General features: G+C 39.3%; 1 protein-coding gene across 1 annotated transcript; it reads left to right on the forward strand.

Annotated features, from left to right (window-relative positions):
- The first annotated feature begins 11,843 nt into the window (after positions 1 to 11,843).
- HESX1 (HESX homeobox 1) lies at positions 11,844 to 13,386 on the forward strand. The gene is made up of 4 exons (XM_077128929.1): positions 11,844 to 12,000; positions 12,506 to 12,705; positions 12,982 to 13,083; positions 13,179 to 13,386. Exons 1-4 carry the CDS (start codon positions 11,844 to 11,846, stop codon positions 13,275 to 13,277), a joined length of 558 nt encoding a protein of 185 aa, XP_076985044.1. The 3' UTR covers positions 13,278 to 13,386.
- The last annotated feature ends 1,159 nt before the right edge of the window (positions 13,387 to 14,545 follow it).

The raw sequence follows: 14,545 nt of genomic DNA on the forward strand, positions 1-14,545 counted from the left end.
ATGGGCTCATAAGCAAAGTGGGCATGATTATAATGATGATGGTTATGCATAGGCTTAGCAACATGAACTTCCACTCACCAAGGCTGACTTGGCTGTGGCCCTTGATGAGTGCCCAATCTGCCAGCAGCACAGATCAGCATTCAGTCCCCTATATGGCACCATTCCCTGTGGTGATCAGCCTGCTACCTGGTGGCAGGCTGATTACATTAGATCACTTCCATCATGGAAGGGGCAACATTTTATTCTAACTGGAAGTCACATATCCAGACATGGGTTTGCCTTCCCTGAACACAATGCTTCCACCAGAACTACTATCCATGGGCTTACAGGATGCCTTATCCACCATTATGGAATTCCACACAACCTTGCTTCTGATCAGGAAATCCACTTCTTGGCAAATGAAGTACAGGAATGGGCACATGCTCATGGAATTCTCTAGTCTTACCATGCTCCCTATTATCGAGAGGCAGCTGGGTTGAAAGGACAATGGAATGGCCTTTTGAAGACCCAATTACAATCCCAACAAGGTGGCAATACCTTACAGGGCTGGGGCAGTGTTCTCCAGGAGGCTGTGTATGCTCTGAATCAAAGTCCACTGTATGGTGCTGTTTCTCCCATAGCCAGGATTCATGGGTCCAGGTATCAAGGGGTGGAACTTGGAGTGGCACCATTCACTGTCACCCCTAGTGATGCACTTGCATTTCAAGTTCAGAAAGTAGCCAAATATTTGGACAGAGTTTATATGCAGAAGTTGAGGCAGAGTCTCTGTATCTCTCTCCTTTCCAGGATACTCCTCTCACTTTCCAGATGCTACGGTAGCCCCTAACTCCATCTTTGGTCCTTTAGGCTAGTAATATTATAGATCATCCCATAATGTGCTGATTGGGGTCTGCTCTCAGGTAAAAAGCGATAAGAAAGGGAAACTCATCCAGAGCTATTCACCATGTATCTCTTCCTCTTTAGTTTCTTCCTACTTTTGGCCATTTTCCAGTACTTTGGGATAGTTGCTTTTTAAATATCTTTATCCAGAGTTTGTGTCTTTAGAAGGGTTAGTATGATAGGAGTTACTTCACCATTACTGTGAGTCAAAAGGCCTTGTAAAAGACCATAAAGGTCAAGTAACAATAAAGGTCAGATCAACACATTTTATTACATAAAACCTTGTATGACAAACCCAACATCAATAAAATCAAGACGTGAAGGACAAAATGGACAGAATTAAGAATTATATGTACCAGAGAAGAGAGTTATCATATTTTCTATAAAAGTAACTCTTATTAAAAAAAAAAAAGCTCATTCAATAAGAAAGAACAAACCAAGAAACCATTCTCCGCAGTGGAAAAATGGGCTAAGGACATTAAATCATCGTTTTTGCTAAAGAAGTAACACATTTTGGCTAATAAATATATAGAGAAATACATGCCCAACCTTATAAATAAGTGAAGGAATGCAAAAAGAAACAATGAGATTATTTTGCTTATCAGATAGAAAATAATTTTAAATGTTTGTAATAATGAATGTTGGCCAGGTTGTAGATAAGGGCACTCTTATGACTGAGTCAAAAATGCTATTTAACTTATCCACTAAGTGAATTTCAGTACTTTTTATTTTCATTTTTCAGTTCCATTTTTTTCTTTCTAAAATCTTCTCGGTCATTCTTTCTTTTTTTATTTTAACATTTGTTCCCCCATTATTTATTTTTATTCCATATGTTCTACTCATCTGTTGACAAGGTAGATAAAAGGAGCTTAAGACACAAGGTTTTCACAATCACACAGTCACACTGTGAAAGTTACACCATTATACAATCATCATCAAGAAACATGGCTACTGGAACACAGCTCTACATTTTCAAGCAGTTCCCTCCAGCCTCTCTGTTTCCTCTTAGATAACAAGGTGATATCTACTTAATGCATAAGAATAACCTCCAGGATAACCTCTCGACTCTGTTTGGAATCTCTCAGCCATTGACACTTTGTCTCATTTCACTCTTCCCCCTTTTGGTCGAGAGGATTTTCTCAATCCCTTGATACTGGGTCTCAGCTCATTCTAGGGTGTTTCTCAATCCCTTGATGCTGAGTCCGAGTTCATTCTCGGATTTCTGTCCCACGTTGCCAGGAAGGTCCACACCCCTGGGAGTCATGTCCCATGTAGACAGGGGGAGGGTGGTGAGTTTGCTTGTTGTGTTGGCTGGAGAGAGAGGCCACATCTGCGCAATAAAAGAGGTTCTCTTGGGGGTGACTCATAGGCCTAATTTTAAGTAGGCTTAACCTATCCTTTGTGGGGTTAAGTTTCATATGAACAAATCCCAAGACTGGGGGGCTCAGCCTATAGCTTTGGTTGTCCACACTGCTTGTGAGAATATCAAGAATTCAACTTGGGGAGGTTGAATTTTCCCCGTTCTCACCATTCCCCAAAGGAGACTTTGCAAATACTTTTCCGCTCACTGATCAAATCACTCTGGGATTCATTGGGGCACCACTCTGGACAAACCAACAAAATCTCATGTCTTACCCAAGGTTCTATGTGCTTAGGTTGTTCAACCAAGCTATCTACATAAGTTATATTAGGAAATACACTAGTCAAAATATAAATTTTGTACCAAATAAATATTTTTCGCTTTACTCTCACACATAAGTTGAAATTTTAAAATATTAATTCCATCTATTTTCAGCACCCTGCAGTAATGACATTCCTTTGTTCTTCTTCATGCAAAAACATTTTTTTAATTTGTACATTTAGTCACTGTCATTATATACTCTAGGCAATCCTAGATTATGCCATCTCAATCTTTGTTGTCTATCTTTCTTTCTGATTTCATTTGTGCCCCCAGCCCTTCTCCTTCTATCATCCTCATATTCAACTTCATTCAGTATTTTAACATAATTGTATTATAGTTAGGTAGTATTGTGCTGTCCATTTCTGATGTTTACATTCAGTCCTGTTGCACAATCTGTATCCCTTCGGCTCCAATTACCCAATATCTTACCCTATTTCTATCTCCTGATAGTCTGTGTTACCAATGAAATTCTCCAAGTTTATTCACTAATGTCAGTTCATATTAGTGAAACCATACGGTATTTGTCCTTTTGTTTATGGCTAATCTCACTCAGCATAATGTCCTTAAGGTCCATCCATATTGTTACATACTTCATAACTGTATTCTGTCTTAAAGCTGCATAATGTTCCATCATATGTATACACCACAGTTTCTTTAGCCACCCATCTGTTGATGGACATTTTGGCTGTTTCCATATCTTGGTATTTGTAAATAATACTGCTGTAAACATTGGTGTGCAACTGTCCGTTTTTGTCCTTGCCCTCGTGTCCTTTGAGTAGAGACAGCATATAGATGGGTCCCGTTCCCTAATCCATTCTGCCAGTCCATGTCCCCCAATTGGGAAGGTTGATCCATCAACATCAGTGTTCTTATTGCCTGGGCAGTACCCTCCTCTACCATTTTGCCTTTTGGCTTTTATATGTCCTTCTGATTTTCCTTCTTTTTACCTTTACTCATGGTCTTCCTTTCTACACTCTTATCCACACCTCTCTCTTCTGCCTTCATATGTCTCTAGTGCTCCCTTTAGTATTTCTTGCAGAGCTGGTCTCTTGGTCACGAATTCTCTCAGTGATTTTTTGTCTGAAAATGTTTTAATTTCTCCCTCATTTTTGAAGGACAATTTTGCTGGATATAGAATTCTTGGTTGGCAGTTTTTCTCTTTTAATAATTTAAATATATCATCCCACTGTCTTCTTGCCTCCATGGTTTCTGTTGAGAAATCTACATATAGTCTTATTGGGCTTCCCTTGTAGTGATGGATTGCTTTTCTCTTGCTGCTTTCAAGATTCTCTCTTTCTCTTTAACCTCTGACATTCTGATTAGTAAATGTTTTGAAGTACATCTATTTGGATCTATTTTCTTTGGGGTATGCTGCCCTTCATGGATCTGAAATTTTAAGTCCTTCATAAGAGTTGGGAAATTTTCAGTGATAATTTCCTCCATTAGTTTTTCTCCTCCTTTTCCCTTCTCTTCTCCTTCTGGGACTCCCACAACACGTATATTCATGTGCTTCATATTGTCCTTCAAGTCCCTGAGACCCTGCTCATATTTTTCCTTTTTTTTCCATATATTTTCTTTTTCTAGTCGGATTTCAGATGTTCCATCCTCCAGTTCACTAATCCTATATTCTGCCTCTCGAAATCTACCATTGTAGGTTTCCATTGTTTTTTACATCTCTTCTACCATGCCTTTCATTCCCATAAGTTCTGTGATTTGTTTTTTCAGACTTTTGATTTCTTCTTTTTGTTCATTCCTTGCCTTCTTATATCCTCTTTCAATTCACTGATTTGGTTTTTGATGAGGTTTTCCGTGTTTGTTCGTATATTCTGAATTAAATGTTTCAGTTCCTGTATCTCATTGAATTGTTGGTTTATTCCTTTGTCTGGGCCATATCTTCAATTTTCCTAGTGTGATTTGTTATTTTTTGCTGGTGTCTAGGCATTTAATTACCTTAATTAGTTTATTCTGGAGAGTGCTTTCACTTCCTTTACCTAGAGTTTTCTTGCTGGATGAATTTGTTGTCTCGCTGTTCTTTGACATTCAGTTCAGCTTTTTCTGGACCTCTAGCTTAGGTTTTGTTTAACATAGGAGAATTTTTCACTTCTTGTTTTCTTGTTTGTTGCCCTGCTTGTATGGTGCCTTTTTCCGCCCACCCTGAGGAGGGTCTACATAGGTATTATAGACCCCAGCTGGATTTTCCCAGACCAAACTGGCCTCCTATGAGGAGGAAAGATTCACCTGCATTGGTTTTCCCTGAGGGTGAGACCCAGCAGGTTAAAAGACTTTCCTGTGAAGTCTCTGGGCTCTGTTTTTCTTATCCTGCCCAGTATGTGATGCTTGTCTGCCTGCAGGTCCCACCAGCATAAGATGATGCGGTACCTTTAACTTTGGCTGGGGGTGTGGTGGAGACAGAGGAGAGGTTGTAGGCTGGTTTTAATGGCTTCAAATTACCAAGCCCTGGTGTCTGAATTCCTTGAGAGAGGGATTCCACCTGAGTTGGGCTTCACCCCTCCCCTGAGGAAGGCACAGGTTCCAGACAAGCCCTCAAAATGAGTTTGTTTCTGCCTATGCCTGGGGCAGTTGCAGCCTGAGGAGCCCTGCCGCTGTATCCAAAGGCAGTCAAGCCTTTGTGGAAACACAGCCACAAAAACCTTTGTTTCCTTCTCTTTTTTACCTTTTTCCGTCAGCCCTGCCCCCTTGACGCCGGGGCAAAAATGAGCTACCTCTGCTTTGACCAGGCTCACCTGAGCTGGGGGCCTATTTTTAGTAGTCAGAATTTGTTATTTAATTCCACAATTGGCGTTTGATTGGGCTCAGCCCCTGCTGCTAGTAAAGTCTCTTTCCTTTCCCCTCTGGGAAGCAGCCGTGGGGGAGGGGCACCAGCTGCCATGGCTTGGAGAACTCACGGTTCTGGGGAGGCTTGCAGCCAGTCCAACTGGTCCAGACTGGGGTACGCTGTGTGTCCAGTCACTGACGTGGCTCCAGGAGCTGTTCTGTACTGTTTCTGGTTATTTATTAGTTGTTCTGGAGGATGAACTAAAACGCGCACATTGCTAAGCCACCATCTTGGCCCGGAATCCTAGTTTCTTAAACTTTTATGTATAGCTTTTGTATATCCTGGACCTGAAAATTCCAATATCTAAATTTCGTCTGGATCTATATTAGTTAGAGTATAGTCTTGACCGCTGTAATATAGAGCCCCCAAATAACAAAACTGGTGTTTATTCTTCTGTCACATAAAAGTTGAAGTACGTAATCCAGTGCTGGTATAGAAAATTCAGTACACAATCAACAGTGTCCCAAGCTTCCTCTCTCTTGTTATGCCACCATCCTCAACATCTCACCTACTCCCACCCTCTCATCCACAGTCCACACAGCAGGAAAGAAACATGAATGGAATACCACTTCTTTTCAAGAGAAGGCTTAAAAGTTATACACATTGCTTCTGCTTACATCCTATAGGCTATAAGTCAGATGGGCACACAACCTACAAGACAGTCTGGGATATCTAGTCATTAGCCTTTACCAAAAAATTATATTGCCATTAAGAAAGCATAGGATGGATTTTGGGAGACAACCAGCAGTCTTTGCCACAGAGTGTCTCTTTGTTCCTGCTGGTTTTCACTCATATTGGCTGGTCTCATTGTGCTTAATGATCTTTCATTTGCTTTCTTTTAACCTCTGGGGAATCCTGTGGAACCAAATTAGGGGAAGCTTTCCTCCAGAGATGGTTTGGAACCAAGTAGTTGACAATACCTACCTGAAGTGGGAGTCTTCAGTTCTGCTATCCCCCTTACTGCTGGCCTGAGGGTTTAGTATCTTGCTACTGAAGATATTTGCACTTGAGGGAAACATCACTGTCCCACTTATGATTTCAGTTCTTGGTTTTTGGCTTTTGTGTTTTGTTTAATGAAGACCTTGGAAATTTCCTTTACTTGTTGGGATCAGCAATGCATTTGAAAATATGTTTTATCCAGTGTCTAGTTGTTGCATTTTAGAAAGGTCTTTCAAGGGATCTGGCCCAGCATATTGTTAGAACTATTCACTCTTCAATTTACTTCAAGACTGGCTTTTTTTTTTTAATTGACCTTTCCAAATTGTTCAAGTTGCCAGTAAACTACTTGTCAACAGATCTAGTGGATACATTTCTGTCTTGATCTTACTCAACCTCTCAGTAGTATTAACACCATTGGCCATTCATTTATTCTTTTACCCAGTGTGCTGGTTTGAAATGCTGTATGTATCCTAGAAAAGCCATGTTTCAATCCTAATTCCATTTTGTAGAGGCAGACGCTTCTTTTAATCCCTTTTCAGCACTGTATGTTTGAAACTATAATTAGATCATTTCCCTGGAGATGAGATTTAATCAAGAGTGGTTGTTAAACTGGATTAGCTGGAGGCATGTCTCCATCCATTTGGGTGGGTCTTAATTAGTTTCTAAAGTCCTATAAAAGAGGAAACATTTTGGAGAATGGGAGATTCAGAGAGAGCAGAGCATGCTGCAGCACCACGAAGCACAGTCCATGAGCTAGCAACCTTTGGAGATGAAGAAGGAAAATGCCTCCCTGGGAGCTTCATGAAACCGGAAGCCAGGAGAGAAAGCTAGCAGATGATGCCGTGTTTGCCATGTGCCTTTCCAGATGAGAGAGAAGCCCTGACTGTGTTTGCCATGTGCCTTCTCACTTGAGAGAAAAACCCTGAACTTCATCAGCCTTCTTGAACCAAGGTATCTTACCCTGGATGGATGCCTTTGATTGGACATTTCTATGGACTTGTTGTAATTGGGGCATTTTCTCGGCCTTAGAACTATAAACTAGCAACTTATTAAATTCCCCTTTCTAAAAGCCATTCTGTTTCTGGTATATTGCATTCCGGCAGCTAAGAAACTAGAACACCCAGTATGCACCAAGCACTGTTTTAGATGCTAAGTAGTAAACAGAACAAACAAGAATTCTAAAGATAGGAGACAAAGTAAGCACATATGTTGAATAGTATGACAAAAGATTAGTGCCATGAAATATAAATTGGAGCTGGCCAAGGGAGATCAGGAGTCCTGAGAGAAAGATTGCAATTTAAAAATAAGTGGGAAGGGTAGACCTCATGAGAAGATGACATTTGAGCAAATACTTGAAGGAGGCAAAGGAGTGAGCCATGAGGATATATAGGGGAAGAAAACTCCCAATCTTCCAGTGGGAACAGCCAGTGTAAAGATATTGATTGTGTGTAGTGTGTTCAAGAAGAGTAGAAAAAGTCCAGTGTGGCTGGGAGAGAGTAAGCATGGGAGGAGTAACAGATAATGAGATCAAATAGGTAAGGGGTTGGAGATAGATCATATAAGGTCCTATAGACCATTGCAAAGACTTTGGCTTTTACTGAGACGGGAGATATTTTCTGAGCAGAGTTCTGACTTGAACTGACTTCGGTTTTTAAATGATTCCTCTGGAAGCTGTGTTGAGAGTGTACCATAGGGGTTCATGAGGAGAAGCAAGGAGGTCACTTGGGAGGGTATTGCAGCCATCCTTCTCTTTAACCCCATTCCTGTCTTGGTTCTGTCTGTTTCAACATCTACAGATTTTTTTCCTCCTGCCTTACTAGTTGCTCCTTCTCCAATCTCTCTTCCTCTGTAACCTCCAGATTTTACAGCATTCCAGACTCAGTCCTGAGACCCTTCTTGTCTCTAGCTTCATTCAGTGGGTAATCTCATGCAAACCTATGGCATTTAGTCCCATATTTTTGCTGGTGATGCCTAAAGTTTTTTGCTGGTGATGCCTAAACTTAAAACTCCAGACTTTACCTCATACCCATGTATCCAAAGGCATATTTGATATCCAAATTGGAGCTCTTTCCTCCCAAATCTTTCCTCCTCTTGTCCAGGAACCTAAATAAATGGCACTATATTTGTTCAAGCTGAAAGCCAAAGAGATGGATGGGCCACAGTGGCTCAGCAGGCAGAATTCTCGCCTGCCATGCCAAAGACCCGGGTTTAATTCCTGGTGCCTGCCCATGCAAAATACAAAACAAAAACAAACAAACAAAAGTCTTCTGTAATGCTTCACCTCCATATCTAGTCTGTCAGCAAGACATATTCTTCTACCCTTGAATCAATTTCCTCCAAAATACCATGTATTAAAAAAACCTCAAAAATCCCAGTGGCTTGAACAATGAATATTCGTTTTTCTCACTCATGAGATTGAAGGCCAGTTGGTGTTTGGATGAGCACAGCTAGATTTGGCTGAGTTGGCTCCATGTTATGGGATGGGTTCCAGTCAACTCTATGTGTTCATTCTGGGGTTCAGGCCAAGGGACAGCAGCTACCCCAGGGATTATCTTCTCATGGTGATGTTGGAAGCTCAAGAGGGCAGACCAACCCATTCTGGCACATTTCAAACTTCTGCTCGTGTCAGTCCCATTGACTGGAGCAAGTCACATGAACATATCCAAAGTTGAGGGTGGAAAATACATTGCACTCAACAGAGTCCACAGCAAGGTGACTCTATAATATATTACAGGAATTGAAGAATTAAGAGCAATCATTCAATCTTTCACAAACTCCAAAGTATGTTTTAAAGAATATCAACACCTGTCCCCAAACCCATCATTAATTTTCTTGTCCAAGAACCATCATTTCTTGCCCCTATAAGATAGTCGATTTTCACCACAACATCCCTCACTGCTAGAACAATGCCTAGCACATAGCACAATGCTCAATAAATATGTGTTAAGTAAATAACTCCCAACTGATTTCCCTGGTTATACTCATATTCTCCTCCAATCCCTCCCTTTCCACATAGCAGCCAGAGTAAGGTTTTTAAAAACATAAATCCTATCATTGTCAGTTCCAGCTTAAAACCCCACACTGGCTTCCCTTTGCATTTAAACTTCTTACTATAGCCTTTGGAAAGGCCATCCGATATCCAGCCGGGCCTGGCTCCCCAAATGCTAGGTACCACTGACTCTCCTCCAGCTACTTCCTTTTTCTTCCTCAGATATTTCAAACACTTTCTAGCAATGGGGCTTTTGTACTTGCTGGTTCCTCTGATTGGAAGGCTTTTTCTCCAGCTCTTTGTATGCTGGACTCTCTCTGATCCTTCGCTTCAGCTCAAATGCCATTTCCTCAGAGCAGCCTTCAGAAGACCATTGCTCTTAGAAACAGCCCGCCCCCAATTTATGCTGCATCGCCATCACCTTGTTTACTCTTTTCAATATGTTTATTACTCTCTGAAATTACCATGTTTTGTCCATTGCTTCATCTCTAGCACCCAGAACAACGTCTGGTACATATTAAGTGAATATATTAGGATACATGTCCCCCATATTTTCAGAGAAATTCTTTCCTGACTTTTGCTTTCATCCACTTACCCATATACAGAATGGTATTAGGTAAATCCAAATAAAATCAGTTCAAGCTGTATAAGAATACTGGAGTATCCTCATTATTAAGAGACTGAGAACTAGAGTTGCTGCAGCAGGTGCTGTTAACATTCTTACAACTTCAGTACCTGAGAGGCATGACTTCTACATTCTGCACAGATGATCCAGCTTCCCAGCTCACCTGTTTCCTTTTCCCATTCTTATTACTGGCTAATATACTTGATAATTTACTTTCTTATTGTAAATATCGTCTGTTGCCTGTCCACCCCACCCCCACTCCTGCACCAAAATGAGTGGGCTTCACAAGGGAGGGCAAGAATCCTGTTTGTTTTTTCTGGTGCTGAATGGTGCTCAACCAATTGTGAAATGAATACATGAATGAATAATTGTCTCAGAGGAAAGAAAGGAATCTGAGTAGGGCCTGAATTCTCTCTCTATTCCTCCAAGTCTTCCCAGTTTAAGTCTTTGCACAGTCTACATCCCATGATACAACTCATACAGCTATGAGCTTTTATTACCGTTTATTCATTCTCAGAATGGTTTTAAATGTGTATTTATAAACCCATCTTCTGTGTGCCTGCTGAGGCTTTGTATGTGAGATCCTTTGTTCACCTGAGAACTTGCATCAGAGGAAATCTAGCTTAATATTTATGGCATCATGATGTGGGATAAAATCTGAAGGAGTTGATCTCTGTCCTGTGGAGACTATTTCCTCTATGAGTGGAGACTACTTTTCCTTCTGGTTAAAGAAAGTTGGTGGGCACTTAAATTTTTCTTCGAGAAGGTACTGGAAGAAGAGGCGCAGCTGAATACAAGAACTGGGGGTGTCACACCCTTTTGAGGGAGTGACCGCTTCAAAGTCTTACCAATTAGCAATTATACTTTTCTATTAATTTCAACTTTTTTTAAGACTATGGTATTTAAGTGTTCTGTTCTTGGTTATTTTTTCACAAGCCTCATCGTCTTCATGATAAACCCCTAGTCTCTCAAAAGATCAGTAGAGGGAAATTTTTCTTTTAAAAAATACAGCAAAGGGTATCTTTTCTTTGAAATAACTGGTGTGGGAAGAAATTATTCTCTTCAGTTTGTCAGCTTTTGAATGCTTGAGCGTGGTTATATATGAGTCTTTATATAAACTTGTATCACTCTCATTTGAAAGAAAAGATGAAAGAAGGGAATTAGCCCATTAATTATTTAAAATACTTGGTGCAACTGTACCTATGAATTAATCCAGGCACTTGGAAGACAATTATACTAGGTTTTAATAACGTTGCCAACCTTTTCCAGTATGCTGCACTCCAAACGCTATTGTGTTTTCATTGACAACGTTAACTATTACATATGCATGTGAGAAACAGGCATTTTCATCAGCATTACTGTAATAGCATTAAGAGATTATTATTTTTTCCAATTTCCTCAGAAGAAAATTCACTTAAATTAGATTATTTATTACTTGACTGCTCTCCTATCTTGCCTGTATTTTTAAGTAACTGGAGCCCATGGAAGTATAAACTTCAGAATAAAAAGCATGATTTTATACATTAATGATTTCAAATAAAAGAGGAGTGCCACGTTTGTGCATCATTTCTTTTGAGAAAGTTAAGGCTGTGTTCTGCTTAGGAGAGATAACACTTTTTGTCCCTGTAGGTGGCCCCCCTGGTGTAGCCATTAGTTGCTAATTACTTGCAAACAAATAAACAATTAACTTCTGGATCTGCTGGGTGGGAGTGTTCATTGACATGCTAAAACTTCCTAAGACAGGATTTTAATTAGTGACGTTCTAAATCCAGCCTCCTTGTCAGCACAGCTATAAGGTGAACTGCAGGAAGACTCCAGCCCTGTACACGTGGGGTAAAAGCAGCAGAGAGGTGGGGAGAGGACTCAGCTATTGCTCTGTGCAGCCCACTCAAGGATGTCTCCCAGCCTTCAGGAAGGGGCTCGGCTTGGGGAAAACAAACCCTCGTCCTGCTCTTTTTCAATTGATAGCATCTTAGGACTGGACCAGAAGAAAGACTGTGGTCCATCAGTGAAACCACACAGGCCCTGGGCAGACACTTGCAGCTCCTCAGGTATGCCACAACATAATTTTTTTTTTAAACCCTTCATTATTTCATGTGCCGTGATTAACTTGTCCTTTATTTCATACTACAGAGAGAAACTGCTGTTTCGTACAATTACATAACTGAAGCATCTAGCTCAGTTCTAGCTGAGTCCTATGGGAAATAACAAGGATATCAGTCTTAGAGCCAAGTAGTTGTAAATTTCACTCACAGGACATGCCAAGAACCTGAAATTTACTTCAGAAGATCTCTTTGTGTGTTTGTTTGACACATCAGATATTCTAACTGTTTTCATTGAAAAATTAATGACATTCAGAAACCAAAATGTTTTCTATTACTGTGGCAGTTTCTTCATTTTTGTCTGATTTTTGGTTGGTGAGGAAACAGTTTTCTTTTTGAACCCAGAAGAATTCCACTGGGAAAATTAAAGACAAGTTCCTGAAATTACTCCTTTTAGAACTTTGAGAAGTAAAGGATTAGACTTCTAAAATGAGATTTATTGTTCTGTTTTTAGGGAAAGATGGAAACCTACGCCTACATGCCCCGAGTCTTCCCAATGGGATCTCATTCCCTTGTACTGTGGATCACCCAGTGCCAGAAGAAAGAGTTCTGAAACATGAAAATTACTTTTCACCCTCAGAAAGACTGTCTTTGAAAAGAGAATTGAGTTGGTATAGGGGCCGGAGACCAAGAACTGCTTTTACTCAAAACCAGGTGAGAAGTTGTTTCAACCAATAATAATAATACAAAGGTTTTAACTGATACCTTGTTTAGCAAAAAGCCCATTCACTTTGGGATCTCAGTTAAGAACCCTTATTAATGAATTAGCAGACTAAGTCATTTTTTATCAGTTTGTAGAAAGACAAAAGAAAAGGCAAACGGATTAGTTGCCAAGGATTTAAATGCAAGTATTTTACTATAGAAATTAAAGTCTATTTTATGGTGTCATATTAACATCAACATTTGAAAGAACTGTTTCCTTATCCTTAGATTGAAGTTTTAGAGAATGTCTTTAGCATAAACTGCTATCCTGGCATCGATATTAGAGAAGACTTAGCTCAAAAACTGAATCTAGAAGAAGACAGAATCCAGGTAATTTTCAAACTTAATTGCTACTCATGATGACTGACTGTTAAGAATAATAAGATAATGTTTCTGAGAATGATTTTATTTTTCCTTAATTTTAGATCTGGTTCCAAAATCGACGTGCAAAGCTGAAAAGGTCCCATAGAGAATCACAGTTTCTAATGGTGAAAAAAAATTTCAACACAAATCTCCTGGAATAGATAGAAAACTAAATATATGAAATTATCTTCCAGTTGCAGTATATCAAGAATCAATGGAAATATCAAGTGTTAAAAATGTGATGTTTTCTTGTCTGCTTTGAATCTGAGTAATGCCATCTTTCTGAAAATATATTGTAAATAATTACTGTTATTGCATGGTACATATTATATTTGGAACTTTTAGTTAAGATAAAGACTTTTCCTATCTATTTTAGTAAACCTTTTCAGAAAAAGCCAGCTATTTTTTGTGTGCAAATTTAATCTAATAAATTAGTTTGCTAAAATTAGTACACTCATGACTAAGTGACTTCATAAGCTGAATTCCATTGACAACATATTTCAAGTAATAAATATGAGCTATAGCACAAAGATGTGATTTGTTCTAAACTTTCTTCAAGCACATGTTGAAACATATTTTTGCTTAAATATATTATAGAATATGATTTATTCTTGAGTCCTTAGTTTCTCTTGATTTCTGGCATAAAGCAATGAGACTAATTCACTATATATCAAAACAAATCCTAATAGTATGCTAGTTTCAAATGTTCGTGTGTTTTTTTAAAGCAAAGCCGATATGCTAAAGCATAGTTATAAAAGCATCGGTTGTCATATTCATGCCATTGGTATTGCATTGCACAAAATAATTAATGTCGTGCTTACTTTATTCATTAAAGTGATAATGGTTATCTGGTTTGTACCTATTTCCAGTTGAATAATTTCCAGTCAACTGTATATTTTGTTGTAAGCATTACGTTGACTGATAAGATAGGATAACTGACCTGCCTTTTGTATGTGCTCTGACATAGTCACTGGAAATAATCGACATTTTCTGAGGGTCAAAAACCATGTGTTTGCTTTGCATTTACCATTTTCCCTTTTACCTGCCAATTAAAGATATGTGTTGGATAAAATGCATGATGAGTAGGGAATCCTTCATTGGAAATCTGGGTATTTGTTTCCCAGTTAATGGAAGGCCTAAGTGAGTGTCCTTTTCTGTAATGCTAGCTTGAAGACTCTGACTTTGTCTGTTGGAAGCCATATTCTAACTTTTGTTGTTTTGAATTGAATTCTACTTCACTTTCCTTTTCTTTCTTTCCTATTCCTCTGTCCTTCCTTTATCTCCTATTGATGACCAGAATAGATGGTTCTTACTGAATTATTGAGCCTGTATCCATTATTTACTTTGGGGGGGGCAGATTTTTTTTTTCTTTAGCATAAGAAAGACTGGAGGAAAGTTGTATATCAATTTTGAGGAAAAGAAACATGGC

This window comes from Tamandua tetradactyla, chromosome 15 (genome assembly GCF_023851605.1).
Source record: "Tamandua tetradactyla isolate mTamTet1 chromosome 15, mTamTet1.pri, whole genome shotgun sequence".
NCBI classification, from domain to species: domain Eukaryota; kingdom Metazoa; phylum Chordata; class Mammalia; order Pilosa; family Myrmecophagidae; genus Tamandua; species Tamandua tetradactyla.